The sequence below is a fragment of the Hippopotamus amphibius genome, chromosome 6 (assembly GCF_030028045.1).
Source record: "Hippopotamus amphibius kiboko isolate mHipAmp2 chromosome 6, mHipAmp2.hap2, whole genome shotgun sequence".
NCBI classification, from domain to species: Eukaryota; Metazoa; Chordata; class Mammalia; order Artiodactyla; family Hippopotamidae; genus Hippopotamus; species Hippopotamus amphibius.
Genome location: NC_080191.1, coordinates 129,055,662 through 129,069,321, shown reverse-complemented (window position 1 = coordinate 129,069,321; position 13,660 = coordinate 129,055,662). Strand labels below are relative to the sequence as shown.

Sequence of the window (13,660 nt, the reverse complement as noted above, 5' to 3'; positions counted from 1 at the left end):
CATTTGGACATTACAATTCAATCCACTAGACACATCTCATTTTCTAGTGTATGATTTCCAATAATTTAAGGGATATTTTTTCCAATGTAAGTCAATTTTACATATCTGCCAAAATAATTTGCCTATATAATTAAAAAAAAAAACCTCTTAGACTGAGTAGAGGAAATCAGCCCATCAATACTTACCATGTCCATTCTGGAAACATGTATTTACTGAATTTAGTAACCTGGGTAAAAGTTAGCATATTTTACATGCAAAATCAGCATCTAAAAAATGGCAGTACCTCAGGCAGCATGTCAACAAGAACCTCCACCCCAACAAAATTACTGTTCATCAGTTCCTCCTAAGAAAACACTCTGGAGCCACTATTGATGAAAATACAGTCCCTATTCCCTTTATGCCTTACATGAATTTGTTGTACCAAGTACAGTGGATATAACCCCTGTACTCCACATTCATCTGTGAGACATGGAATGAAAAACTAGAAACAGAATTCACAAGAGTTGTAGCTTCTCTATTCTCAACCTTCTCCACTACTTGAATAAACAAAACAAAATAAAACCAACCTACAAAAATGTGTATGTTGTGAGGGGAGGGGTGGAGAATACCACAGGCTTTATTCTCCTTTGTTATTAACTGTGGTCAATATGGTTATATGGTTATTAACCATATAATACTGCTATTATAAAAACTGACAGGGACTAATGAAATGAAACTGAACAGAATAAGCACAGTATTTGTGTTGCATGAGCAAATTTTACCTGGCAACAAAACCCTGCAATAGAAAATATCCTCAGTCTAAGGAAGGGTCTGTATAATGGTCACTAAGATGATGCATTTCTCTATTATACTCCTGTGCTACTCAACTAGTATGGTGCCAGCAACACTACTTTGTTACCCACTGCTGAGTGATTTTTTAAGTAGCGACTCCAAGTACTTCATAACACAAGGGTTAAATGCAAAACAAAAATTCTCAACATAAAAGGAAATAAAAACAGGTTGACTCCTTCCCCCATATAGAAATGCTTAGGATGCCACAGTACTTAAGAAAAATAACGTGAAAGCAAATTATTTCTATTCCCACGCAATTTTTAAGTCTTCATGCTATTAATAATTCTATTCACATCCAAAAAGCTCTACCCAATCTTCAACAAAAAGAAAAACAAAAAAGATAATACCAGGAATTTCCCCCAATAATCTAAATATTTTCCAAAAACTGCTAAGATTGCTCTAAGTAGCTTTTTACTTCACTTTCCAGCAGAACAGATGACAAAAGATTTATATGCATTTCTGTAACTTTATATAAAGTACTGAAGTGACTGATATATCATCAGTATCAAAAAGAGAAAAGCAAGCCTGGGCTGCCCTATTCGATAGCATCTCTTCCAGCATGAGGCCAACTCTGTAAACAATGTTCTTGGCACCAACCCTCTGAAACTCCCCCAGGGCCAGGGCTGAGACAGAGTAACAAGTGGTGCCACTTTTAAGTAGAAGAGCCTTTCCATGAGATGCCAATCCTCTGCAACCTTCTGACCTACTCTCACCAACCTGCTATAAATTAACACTGTTAGGGTTTAGAAGCCAGACTAAACTATATATAGATATAGATATGGACACTGAGCTTTTGAGATACTTAAACCCTTCTATCAATTGCAGACCCTTTAAAAAGCTTCACAATATATTTTGACAGTAAACTAAAATGGTTTGAGATATAGCAGGCTATATAAATTAGATAGTTTACAGTTTACTGCTTTTTTGTAACCAAATTGCTAATGGTGGAGGTGGTGATGGCAATGATATAGGGTGGAGAACTACAACAGAATATCAGTCCTCCATCTTTATTTTCCAGCACACCTTGCTACTCCCTGTAAGTAAAAACAGTCCTTTCTGCTACCAAAAACTGTTAAAAGTCACATGCCATCAATATGTTTTCTTCTTATTGACACTAAAAAGCTAGAAAATGCTTTTAGAGTTCAATTTTTTTAAAGGCCAAAAAAAATAAAAAGAAAGAAAGAGGACACCAAAGAGTCTACAAAAACGTTCTTTATTAATAAAGAAATGCTAACTTAACCAATGAGTTTCCTTATGAGTGGCAAGTAATTAAAAAGATTGATAATATATATTATTGGTAAGAGTAAAAGAAAACATTGGCTTTCCATAATTGGTTCACCTCTGTAGAGGGCAACATGATAACTGTTTACTGAAATTTAAAACTGTTGTACTTCAGCAATTCCACTTTCAGGTGCTTTTGGTAAAGAAACAATGTACAACTGCACATGATGTATGATCAAGGATATTTTCATAGCACTCTCCGAAGCAGACAAAAATTGGGAGAGATTAATAGCTAACATGAACCATTTACTATGTACCAGGTATCCCTCTAAGATTTTGATTAATATGTTTAATCCTCAAAGCAATGCTGTATGCTGTAGGTACTACGTCATTTTTTAAAGACGAGGGAGGCTAAGGCCTGAAGATAAGAAGTTTTGTTGTCGTTTTCGAAGGTCACACAGCTAAAAAGTGATGGAAGCCAGGATTAGAATCCACACAAGTATGACTCCAGAGCCCGTTCTTATAACCAGTGGCTTTACTGGTTAAGTAAATAAAGGTATATCTAAACAATGGACTACTATACTATTCTTTTTAACAGTAGTTAAAAGAATGAACAGTAGTTAAAAGGAATAAAGTACAATAAAACATAAACTGATGGATACTTTCTTAATATGATAAAAAGCCAGAATCTTACTTAAAGGGGAAAAAAGCTTTCTCACTACAGTGAGGAACAAGACAAAGATGCCTAGTATCTCCGTTACTACTTAACATGGTATTGAAGGGACTAGCCAATGCAATAAGATAGGAGAGAAAACAATTATAAGTGTAAGAATTAGGATAGAAAAGATAAAACTATTCCTACTGACAATGGAAAAATTACCACCAACAGTAAGAGAATTTAGTCAAATTACAGGCTATAAAACCAACATACAAAAATAAGCTTTTATACATACAAATAAAAACCAGTTAGTAGATACAATAAAAGAGTAGACACCATTTACAATAGCAAAGAATAAAATATCTAGGCATAGATTTAACCAAAAATGTTTTTCTCACAGAGGTTTTGGACTAAAGTAAACCTCCTGAGTACATAAAAACAGAATTGAGCAAATGGAAGGACATACCATATTCTTGGATAAGGAGACTTAACATCCTAAAATGTAAATTCTCTCTAAATTAATTTATGAATATAATTCTAATAAAAATATCATCCGGTTTTTCTGGAGCTAGACAAGTTGCTTATTAAATTCCTTTCGAAGGAGAAATTGAAACCCTCATACATTGCTGGTAGGAATATAAAATGGTGCAGGCACTCTGGAAAACAGTTTGGCAGTTCCTAAAAAGGTAAAACCCGGTAAGCACTCAGTATGTATACAGATATTGAACTATAATGCTATACACCTAAAAATTATATAATAAAAAATTTTTTATGTTTAACATAGTTACCATACAACCCAACAATTCATTCTGTGTATTGAGAATGAACATATATGAGAAAGAGAAATCAAAATATAGCACACACAAAATTTGTACATGAATGTTGACAGCAGCATTATTCATAACAGCCAAAATGTGGAAACAAGCTAAATATTCATCAATTGATGAATGGATAAACAAAATATGATATGTCCATACAGTGGAAATTATTTAGCAATAAAAAAGAATAAAGCTACAACATGGCTGAAACTTAAAAACATTATGCTCAGTGAAAAAAGCCAAAAATGACCACTACTGTATGATTCCATTGATGCGCAATGACCAGATGAGCCAAACCCATCAAGACAGAAAGTAGGTTAGTGGTTTCCTGAGGTTGGTGTCAGGGGGAGAGAAGTAGGGTATAGGAAATGACTGTAAATACACACGTGCTTTCTATGTGGGGTGTTGGAAAGTTCTACAACTAGAATGTAGTGATGGCTGCACAACTCTGTAACTATACAAAAAACCAGTGTATTTTGTATTTTAAATTGATAAGTTTTACCATATGTGAAGTATATTTCAATAAAGATATTAAAAAATTTGTTTGAAAGAACAAACAAGCAAGAATAGCTAACAAAAACCTAAAAAGGAGGACAGTAGAGGGGAGATTAACCCTAGCAGTTACTAAATGTATATAATAAAATGCTATAATGAAAAACAGTGTGGTACTGGCAGACAAAAGATAAAGAACAGAAAATTCAATTCTCAAATGGGGTGAACAATGGATATTTGGGAAGAGATACAATTGGATACATTCTTCAAGCTATATATAGGATAAATTACAAATGAGCCAGAGATTTAATGTTAAAAATGAAACCATACAAGTATAAATTTGGGTAAATTCTTCTGTAACCTAGAAGTAGGGGAAACTTTCCTAAGACTCAAGACCAGCAGCCCAAAGTAAAAGATTAATATTTGATTACATTAAAAACCAATACCATAAGTAAAATAACAAGAGTACAAAAAATACCTTCAATATATCACAAACAAATGGTTAACATGCCTAATAAATAAAGATTTTCTAAAAAGAGAAGAAAATTACCAACAAGCTAATAGGAAAAATGGGTTAAAGATAACGAGTTCACAGAAAATGGCGTGCAAATAGCTCTTAAGTATCTCAAGCATAAAAAAGGATGCTCAAATTTGCTCATGATAAGAAAAATACACATTGAAACTGCAATAAGATACCATTTCTCACCTATCTGATAAGTAAAAATCCATAGTATACTGACAATATACTTTGTTGGTGAGGCTGTGGGAAAAGAGACATTCTCATATACTATTGGCATAACCTTTATGGATGGGAATTTGGCAATATCTAGCAAAAGCACATATACATTTAACCTCTGACCTAGCAACCCCACTTCTAGGAATCAATTCCAAAGGTATACTAGCATAAACATAAAAAGACTTCTACATAAGGTTACTCACTACAGCACTATTTAAAACTGTAAAAGACTGTAAACTATTCCAATGTCCATCAATAGGGAACTGGCTAATTAAACTCTGGCAATCTACAAAATGGAGTTCTATGCATTGTTAAAAAGGAACGAAGAATATTTCTATTTACTCATATGATATGATCTCCACGATATACTGTTAAGAGAAAAAAAAACAAGACAGGAAATAGTGTTATGTACTGAGGGTGAAAGATGGAGAAGAGATAGATATTTGTTTATAATTTTAAAAATTAAAGAATAAACTAAAAACTTTAAAACATTATTACTTACAAGGTAAGGATGGGAAGGAATAGAGTAGACAGGGTGGATGATACTCAGATGCCGACCTTCTGTGAATATACATTGTTTTGTTGATTTTGACTTTTTAAGCTCATACACAATTATAAAAGTCACAATGGGGGTTTTTTAATGCAATCCTTAAAATTTTAAAGCAAAATGAATGAAACAGACCTGTGTTTCCAATTGATAGCATCAGCATACAGAAGAATTATTTCAGTCTTTAAAACATAATAATTTGACTCTACAGCCTTATTATGATATATTTTAAGAAGAGATAAAATGAAAAAAAAAAGAAGAGAAAGAACTGGGTTTTTAAAATATTGGTAACAGTGTTGGTATTGTTCTTCTGAGTCTGTTGTGTGTGTATTGTGTAATTAAAGAAAAAAATAAACAATTATGTTGGTGTCTTCAAGCACAGAAAAATAAAATACAGATGTAAGGTCAACAAAATAAAGTAAAAATCCTATACTCCTGAATTTAAACTGGAAGCAATAGTATATACTCATGATTTATTATACCTTTAAAAACATTTATATTTCCTATCTCTGTTCACTGAAAAGCCCTAGAAATTACGACAAACCCAGGAGTAATGATTACCCCCACCCCGTCTCTAAATACCATATCCAATTAAAAGGAACCAGAGCTCCTTGGAGAAATGACTGCTTCCATGTCAGGGGGAAGAAGAGAAAAAAATGGGCCTGGAACATCTTATCAGACAGAAAATAAGCAATCAAAAGCTCCTAGATTCACATCAAAAGAAATCAGGATTAAACCTGAAGAAGTTTGAAATGAAACAATGTGAATATCTATAAAGATAATAACTTCAATGGACTGAAGCACACTAAATAGGTTTTAACTCATGAGTTTGTTATACTTTAAATATATATATTAAATCATCTTTGGAAGATGCTACCAAACCAAATCATTTTAAAAAACAGCAAATAAAGTGAAAGAATTAAGTGTTTATCCTATCCTTCCTAAACAGACTGTACATCAAGGTAATCAAATAATTGATAAGGTGTGATCCCTCTTTATAGAAGTATTTCAGCTAATAAATGAAGAAACTATAAAATTAGATTACTTGCAAATCCTAAAGAACTAACGGATCCAGACAATGATCGTTAATGACTGCTGACATCACAAAGAGAGAACCAAATATTACGTCTCCTGATGGAAATACATAATAACACATATAAATTATTCTTGCCTTACCTATCCTCCTGGCCCCCCCAACCACACTTGAATTTGAACAAATCTCTAGATCTAAGTAGTGATTTACAGGGAAAATAAGTAACAAAGGAATACTCTACGAAATACACCAAGGATGCAGTCTGAAAAGTCCAGACTGTGGTAAAAATTTTACAGGACAAAAGACCCTGTTTCTTCAATAAATAAATGACTAGGAAAAAAAAAAAAGCATAGCAAATTTATAGACTAAAAACAGGGTGATCACATGCCTTGATTTGCTCTGAAACAAATCTAAAGACTGAAATATAGGTTGATATTGAATTAATGTTTACTTTAGAAAAAAAGGGTAAAATAATGATAATGTCATTATACTTTGTATATATAACCTATCTTCTAATGATATATTCTGAGATATTTACAGTTGAGATGACAGTATATATAGGACTTGCTTTAAAATAATCACAGTGTGGGGAAGAAAGGAGGGGGCGGGCAGTGCTTGAGAGTGAACAGTCCAAACAAAATTTGTCATGAGTTGATAATTTTGAAATTGAATGATCAGATTCATTATACTCATTTCTCTAATTTTAAACAGTAAAATAAATTAATGAGTAGGTTGGTAGGCAGGCAGGCAGACCAACCAACCAGCCAGCCAACAGATGGATGAGGCAAATCAATAGGTACAGGTCTACAATCCCTTAAGCACAATTCTGAAACCTAAAAAGCTTTAAAAAGTAATGTTTGCAGTTACTTTGATAGTCAACCCAAACCAAACTGACATGATGAAATACTCATATATTTACTGCAGATATATATTGTAATTTAATTATGGTATGCTGCCTCAAATTCTATTTGGAATGTTACCTAACTTTTAAAAATCTGAAAATGTTTCAATTCCATGTTACATCTGTACCCAAAAATTGGGATAAGGGATTTTGTGACCTTGTATTAACATGGAAAGGGTCTAAATATTAAATAAAGTGTTACAAAGTACTAAGTATTGTATGGTACAATTTTATGAACACATTATTACTAATGTCAGCATTCAAACGTGGGAAAAATTAAAAGCTTTTTAAAACACAGTAGCTGTTGCTAGAGAACAGCATCATAGGGACTTTCATTTAGATGTTTTATATTTCTGAATTTTCCATATTTTACCAGCAGCTATGTATTACTTTTTAATTGAAAAAGATATGACTTTATCATTAAAAACAAAAAAGACTCTTTAAAATACACATTAAAATATACAGAATTTTCCTACACGAGGGAATAATACTGAGGTAAAAGCAAGTAATAGTTCTCCCCCTCATTAACTACACAAATATGGCTGACAAAATAGCATCTTGCCTACTATTTTTAATACAACATTCAAAATTATGTTCCCTAACTTAATAAAAATGTTCTGAGCACAGAATATGTGAACAGTATTTTAAATATCAAAACCATATAGGGGGGCTTCCTAGGTGGTGCAGTGGTTATGAATCCGCCTGCCAATGCAGGGCACACGGGTTCGATCCCTGCTCCAGGAAGATTCTACATGCCGCGGAGCAACTAAGCCCATGTGCCACAACTATTGAGCCTGCACTCTAGAGCCCATGTGCCACAACTACTGAAGCCCATACACCTAGAGCCCGTGCTTCACAACAAGAGAAGCCACGGCAATGAGGAGCCTGAGCACCACAAAGAAGAGGAGCCCCCACTCACAGCAACTAGAGAAAGCCCGTGTGCAACAATGAAGACCCAACACAGCCAATAAATAAATAAATTAATTAATTAATTAAAACAAAACCAAAAAAACTGTATAGGGAAAATGACAAAAATCGTAAACAGAAAATCCTTCCCTCTCTTTATATTCATATTCATGGATTCTTCCCCCCTAAATAATTAGAATTGCATTTCATTGTGCCAGTTTCTTCTCCAGGCAAACGTAGATAGTAAGAGATAATAATAATAACCTCTAGAGGGTTGCTGTGAAAATTAAATGGATAACAAACATAAAAAGCCTTGTTTCATGAGTGCCTGGCATTTGTTAAATCCTCAATAAATATTACTGCTTTTATTATTTATATTGTTGTTATTGTCTCCCTTAGTCAAAAGCCTGTTCCTGTCCACTACGTTTTGGGGATTTGTTTCATGGAAGAAGTTCCGAAGCGTTAATTTAATTGCACTGTTTTCTATATTAGATAAGACAGCTGTGCCTTAAATTAATTTCAGTCTATATGTTACCATGGTAATGAGATTTTGGGGGGAAATTCCATAAGAAGTTTTTAATTCCAAATCAAACTTCTTAAACTTAAAAACAAAATTTTTGTGTTTGTAAAAGTTAGTCACTTAACACACTGTTTTGGATTCTTTGTTTATAAAATAACATTTCTTTTCAATAAAATAAAAACATGCCTTAATGAAAAGTATCATATAAATGTAAATCACATTGTTTCTAAATACCAATGGTTTGATTAAACTATAAAAGGGTAAGTTTTGTTATCTTTTTAGCAACACGGGTGCTTTAATTTCTCTAACGTAAATATATTTTCAATAGGCAATCAAACATACAAGAGATAGTACAGTAAGTCTTAAAATCATGACTTAAGAAGATATAATTTAGCACAATAGAGTACACTCTAAAACATTGATTACAACTAATCTTATATAATTCTACCCCAATACAGAGAAGAATTTTAAGCTATATGATTATTTTTTTATATCCATTACTTACCCTTTTTCATATGTGAACTCATCTTTCAGGGAATTAGCTGATGATTCACCAATAAAGACAGATGGAATGTCAATTTTCTTTAGTACCTCAACTGTACAAAACAATAGTAAAATTATTCTTCAAAGCACATACTTAGTGTAAAATCAACTTTCTTCATAACAGCAAATACAACTAGAAATAATTACAATCAACTTGAATTGTCTGTTAGTTGATTCTCCAGATTGCAGATTTATACCATCATCAAAATGGCTGAGAAACATTATTACATTTACAATAAGAAAGCTAACATTTTGCATATATACATTACCACATTATCTCAATAGTCCCATGAGATTGAAATATAATTCTTATTTTGACTATATCCATTTGATTTATTTGATTTAATTCCTCTACAGACATAATTAACTATTAGATAAGGAAGAAGAGGAAGAAATGTAAAGTGGTTTTTCCACTCATAACAATTCCTAAATGAAAAAGTTAAAAAGCTTTTTTTACATACCCATTCCCTGGAGAGGTGTAAGCCAAAGAATGTAAGAAAAGACCACTTTACAACAGTCTGAAAAATGACACTACACATCTAAGGCTTTCCAGAGTGAAGGGCTGACAGGAGATCAGAAAAGGCACAGGATAATAGGGAAGCTGGGTAAATTTCTACTTCCTCCTAAGCCTGGAGTTCATGTTAAAGCATTATGTTTTGATTGGTGTCTTACAAAATTTTACTTTTCTATTTATATTAAAAAACCAAAATCAAATGCCAACAAAAAAAGAACTTTGTAAAAATTACCGATTACTCAAGAAAAGTTAAAACAATTATCTTACTTTTACTATAGAAAAAGCAGCCATATTTTTAATTGTGAGTTATTTTAACAGATTTGGCTTTAGAGAAAGCCCATTTGTTTTCTTTTGTTACATGTTTCACAATAACTTTGTTCCACATTTCTTTTAAAAATGTATATTTATTATTTATTTAACAGAGGGGGGAGGATACAAGTAAAGAAGAACAGAACACATCCATAATCCTTCCCACCCAAAGACGAGGCTTTTATTTGAAGCAATATAAACAGTGCTTTAAGTTTTGACAAATATATACAATTATGTAACCACCACCTAAATCAAGATAAAAAAGTTTTATCATCCCTCCAAATTCCCGCATGCCCCTTTACAGCCAACCCCTCACCACAACCTCAGCAACCACTAATGTATTTTTCTTTAATTCTTATAAAGACAAGTTTTAAAGTTTTAAAATTTTGGTATCCTTAGTACTTTTTTTCCCCCCTCATTTTCACATTGTTTGGATTTATGCAAATAAAATCATTCATTCCACACATTCTCTCTCTTTCTGTCTGTCTCACACACACATACACACACACACACACACACACACACACACACACAGCCCATATCATATAAGCCCTAAGAGGGAAGGAACCAAAATGGTTAGTAGAGGAATACTTAATCACTGTCTTTATACATATTAATAAGATCAATAAATATGTAAATTTTTGTATTAATAGGATCATATAATAATGGGAAAAAGTACAGGCTTTTTTCCACTCAATGGTATACCTCAGATATTCTTGTCATGTCAATAAATAAATATCCAACTCAAAACTTTTAATAGCTGGAGAGGTACCGTTATATTACCATATATATTTTAGGGAAATATTTTGTCATACTATGAGACCTTTCACATAAAGTTTAAATTTTCCTTTATTTGATAATTAAAACTTGGAATTGTATACCCTTTGTAAAATGTTTTACTCTTTCATGAAGATACTCTGATAAACTCAAGTAGGAATTTTTGGCTTGTAACTACTGGCTTATAATTATTGGAAGTTACATAACTTCCTTGAGTTATGATAGCTAATGAGATGTTAAAAGCTCCTCCCTTTAGTCAGAAGATTAAGAAGAAGGGGGAAATGATATACACAAATATGAATAGCCATCTTGGAGACAATATTGGCAACATCATTTATCTACTGAAAACAAAAGCAAATGTTTTAGTTCACAAAATACTTTAAAAACACTAAATTTCAGCTCTGATCTACAAAACAACTCTGTGAAGTATGAGTGTGAAGTAGTATTATCATATCATAGACAGATTCTAATTTAAGTGGCCAGCCCCAACCTCTCCAGGTGCATATATCCAATTCCCTGTTCAAAATCTCCATTTGATTGCCTAATAGATGTTTATAACTTAATATTTCTCAAATGGAATTCTCAACAGTATCTCTTTTCCCTTAAACAGTTGTACTTCTACTCTTTCTCATCTCTGTAAACACCATAACTATTCACCTAGTTCCTCAAGTTAAGCATCTTGGAGTTCTCCTTGACTCTTGTCTTTATTTTATTCCTTCTATCAAACCCTAACGACTTCAAAATACATCCATAATTCTATCACTTCCCATCACAGTCAACACTAATACTCCAAACTGCCATCACCTCTTGCCTGGCTGCTGCAACAATGTTCTAACTGGTCTCTCAATTGGCACTCTGGCCCATCTTTCACTCAGTCTATTCTCCAAAGAATAACCAAAGTGATTCTTTTAAAATCTGTCAGATCACCTCACACTTGTTTAAAACCCATGTAAAACAAATTTCAAAGTCCTACAAGACCCAACATGATCTAGCCCCTGGCTCCCTCTCTAACTTCATCCCCTGCAACTCTCTCTCTTCCTTGTTCACTCCATGCCAGGCACTGTGGTTTTCTGGCACACCTTGAAAACACCAAGTATGCTTTATCTTTGAGTATTTGCATTTGCCTGCTGTTCCCTTTCCTTGGAATAGCCTCCTCCAGAAATCTGCATGGCTTACCTGTCACTTTAGACCTCTGCTCAAATGTCAAAGCCTCACAGAAGCCTTCTCTGATCACCCTATCTAAAATAGCCATCCTCTTCTCATCCTGTCACTCTGTATCCCTTTAACCTGGCATGTTTTTCTTCATAACACTTACCACTCACTACTTGACATATACCATACCTCTTTGATTAGGTGTTCATTTCCTCTCTTGCACCCTAGAATGTATTAATAATAATAACTGGAGCAACAATAACAGCAGCTAAGTAACCATTAAATGACTACTAAGAACCAGGCAGTCTTCTAGATGTTTTATATGTAATAAGCAACAAACCAGTGAGTTGAGTACTATTATCATTCCCATTTAATGTAACCAAAAAGTGAGGCATAGAGATGTTAGGTAATGTTCCCAAGGTCACATGGCTGGTAGGTAGTGGAGCTGGGATTCAAACCTTGTAAGGCAGTACCCAGAAACCACACTCTTAACTACTGCATTCTGCTACCTCAATAAGAAGTATGAATAAAGCCTTAAAACTATATCATTTCCTGCTATAGTCATGCCATCTAAAAGAGTGCTTCATGCAAAGCAGGCTATCAAAAAATATTTGTTGAAGGAAGAAAGCAAGGAAAAAAGGAGAAGAAACAAAGCCAGACATACTGATAACTTGCCCTGTTTATAAAGTTAGGAATTTACACAGCTTAGACCCAACCTTGAGGCTCAGACTCCTAACCTAGGCTCTTTCCACTCTGCCATGACATGGGTTTTCTCATATACCTTCTTTCATATGATCTTCACAACCTCGTCAGGTCAAATAAAAATTAAAATTATTCACACTTTTACAAACAAAAATAAAGGGCTTGAAAAGGTTAGCAACTTTTCCAGCAGCACAGGTCAGTTCATATATTCACTAGCCTGGAATAAACCCACATTTCCTGGTCCTGAAGTTTACCCTTTTCCCCACCACATTCTGCTGCCTCCTGAAGATGACAAATGTGACTGACTCACTGAGTTAGCTCATCCTATGTCCTGGCTGAAATAAAAAACAGACACATTCCTGTGTGAAATGTTGGCAACAAGGGGCCTTTAAAACTTCCTTTTGTTTCCAGATATTAGAACCTCTGCTCCTAGGAGAATACATGCAATATTCCTTGTGGCTATGATCTACGTCTAAAAAAGTGACAGATTCTGTGGATGCCTCAGGATTTTCTATATATAAGATTGGGTAATATATAAATATAGTTTTAGTTCTTCCTTTACAATCTAAATACCTTTTCTTTCTTTTTCATGTGTAATTGTCCTGGATTAAACCTCCAATAAAATGTTGAATAGAAAAAAAAAGTGATAGATACATGCTTCTTTTAATAAATCCATGCCTTCCTTTCCTCTACCAAGTAACAGCAAAAATGAAAGTGGTGAATATCTTTACAATGTGTTAGATACATGAAATGTTCAAACACATACACACTCAAGGACAAAACAAAATGTCACTGAAAGTAATCCAAGCAATAAAGTCAAGAACCAAATTCTGAACAGTCTTTGAAATACAATAACTCAGTTGCAACATTTCCATAGCAACAAAGCTACTTCTAATATTTAGCACATTTTCTTTAGGAACTGACATGATTATCACCAAAAGGTTTCATTACAAAGACAAAACAGGTGTTAAAGGAAACTGACCCTTCCCTCTTGCAAAAT

At 33.4% G+C, this 13,660-nt stretch overlaps 1 protein-coding gene across 2 annotated transcripts in view; it reads right to left on the bottom strand.

Moving 5' to 3' along the window:
* RNF13 (ring finger protein 13) overlaps positions 1–13,660 on the bottom strand; it is a 119,809-nt gene that overhangs the window by 41,250 nt on the left and 64,899 nt on the right. For both annotated transcript variants that reach the window (XM_057738203.1, XM_057738204.1), the window contains one exon: positions 9,169–9,259. In XM_057738203.1, the coding sequence (XP_057594186.1) occupies positions 9,169–9,259 (91 nt within the window). The remainder of the gene's footprint in view (positions 1–9,168; positions 9,260–13,660) is intronic.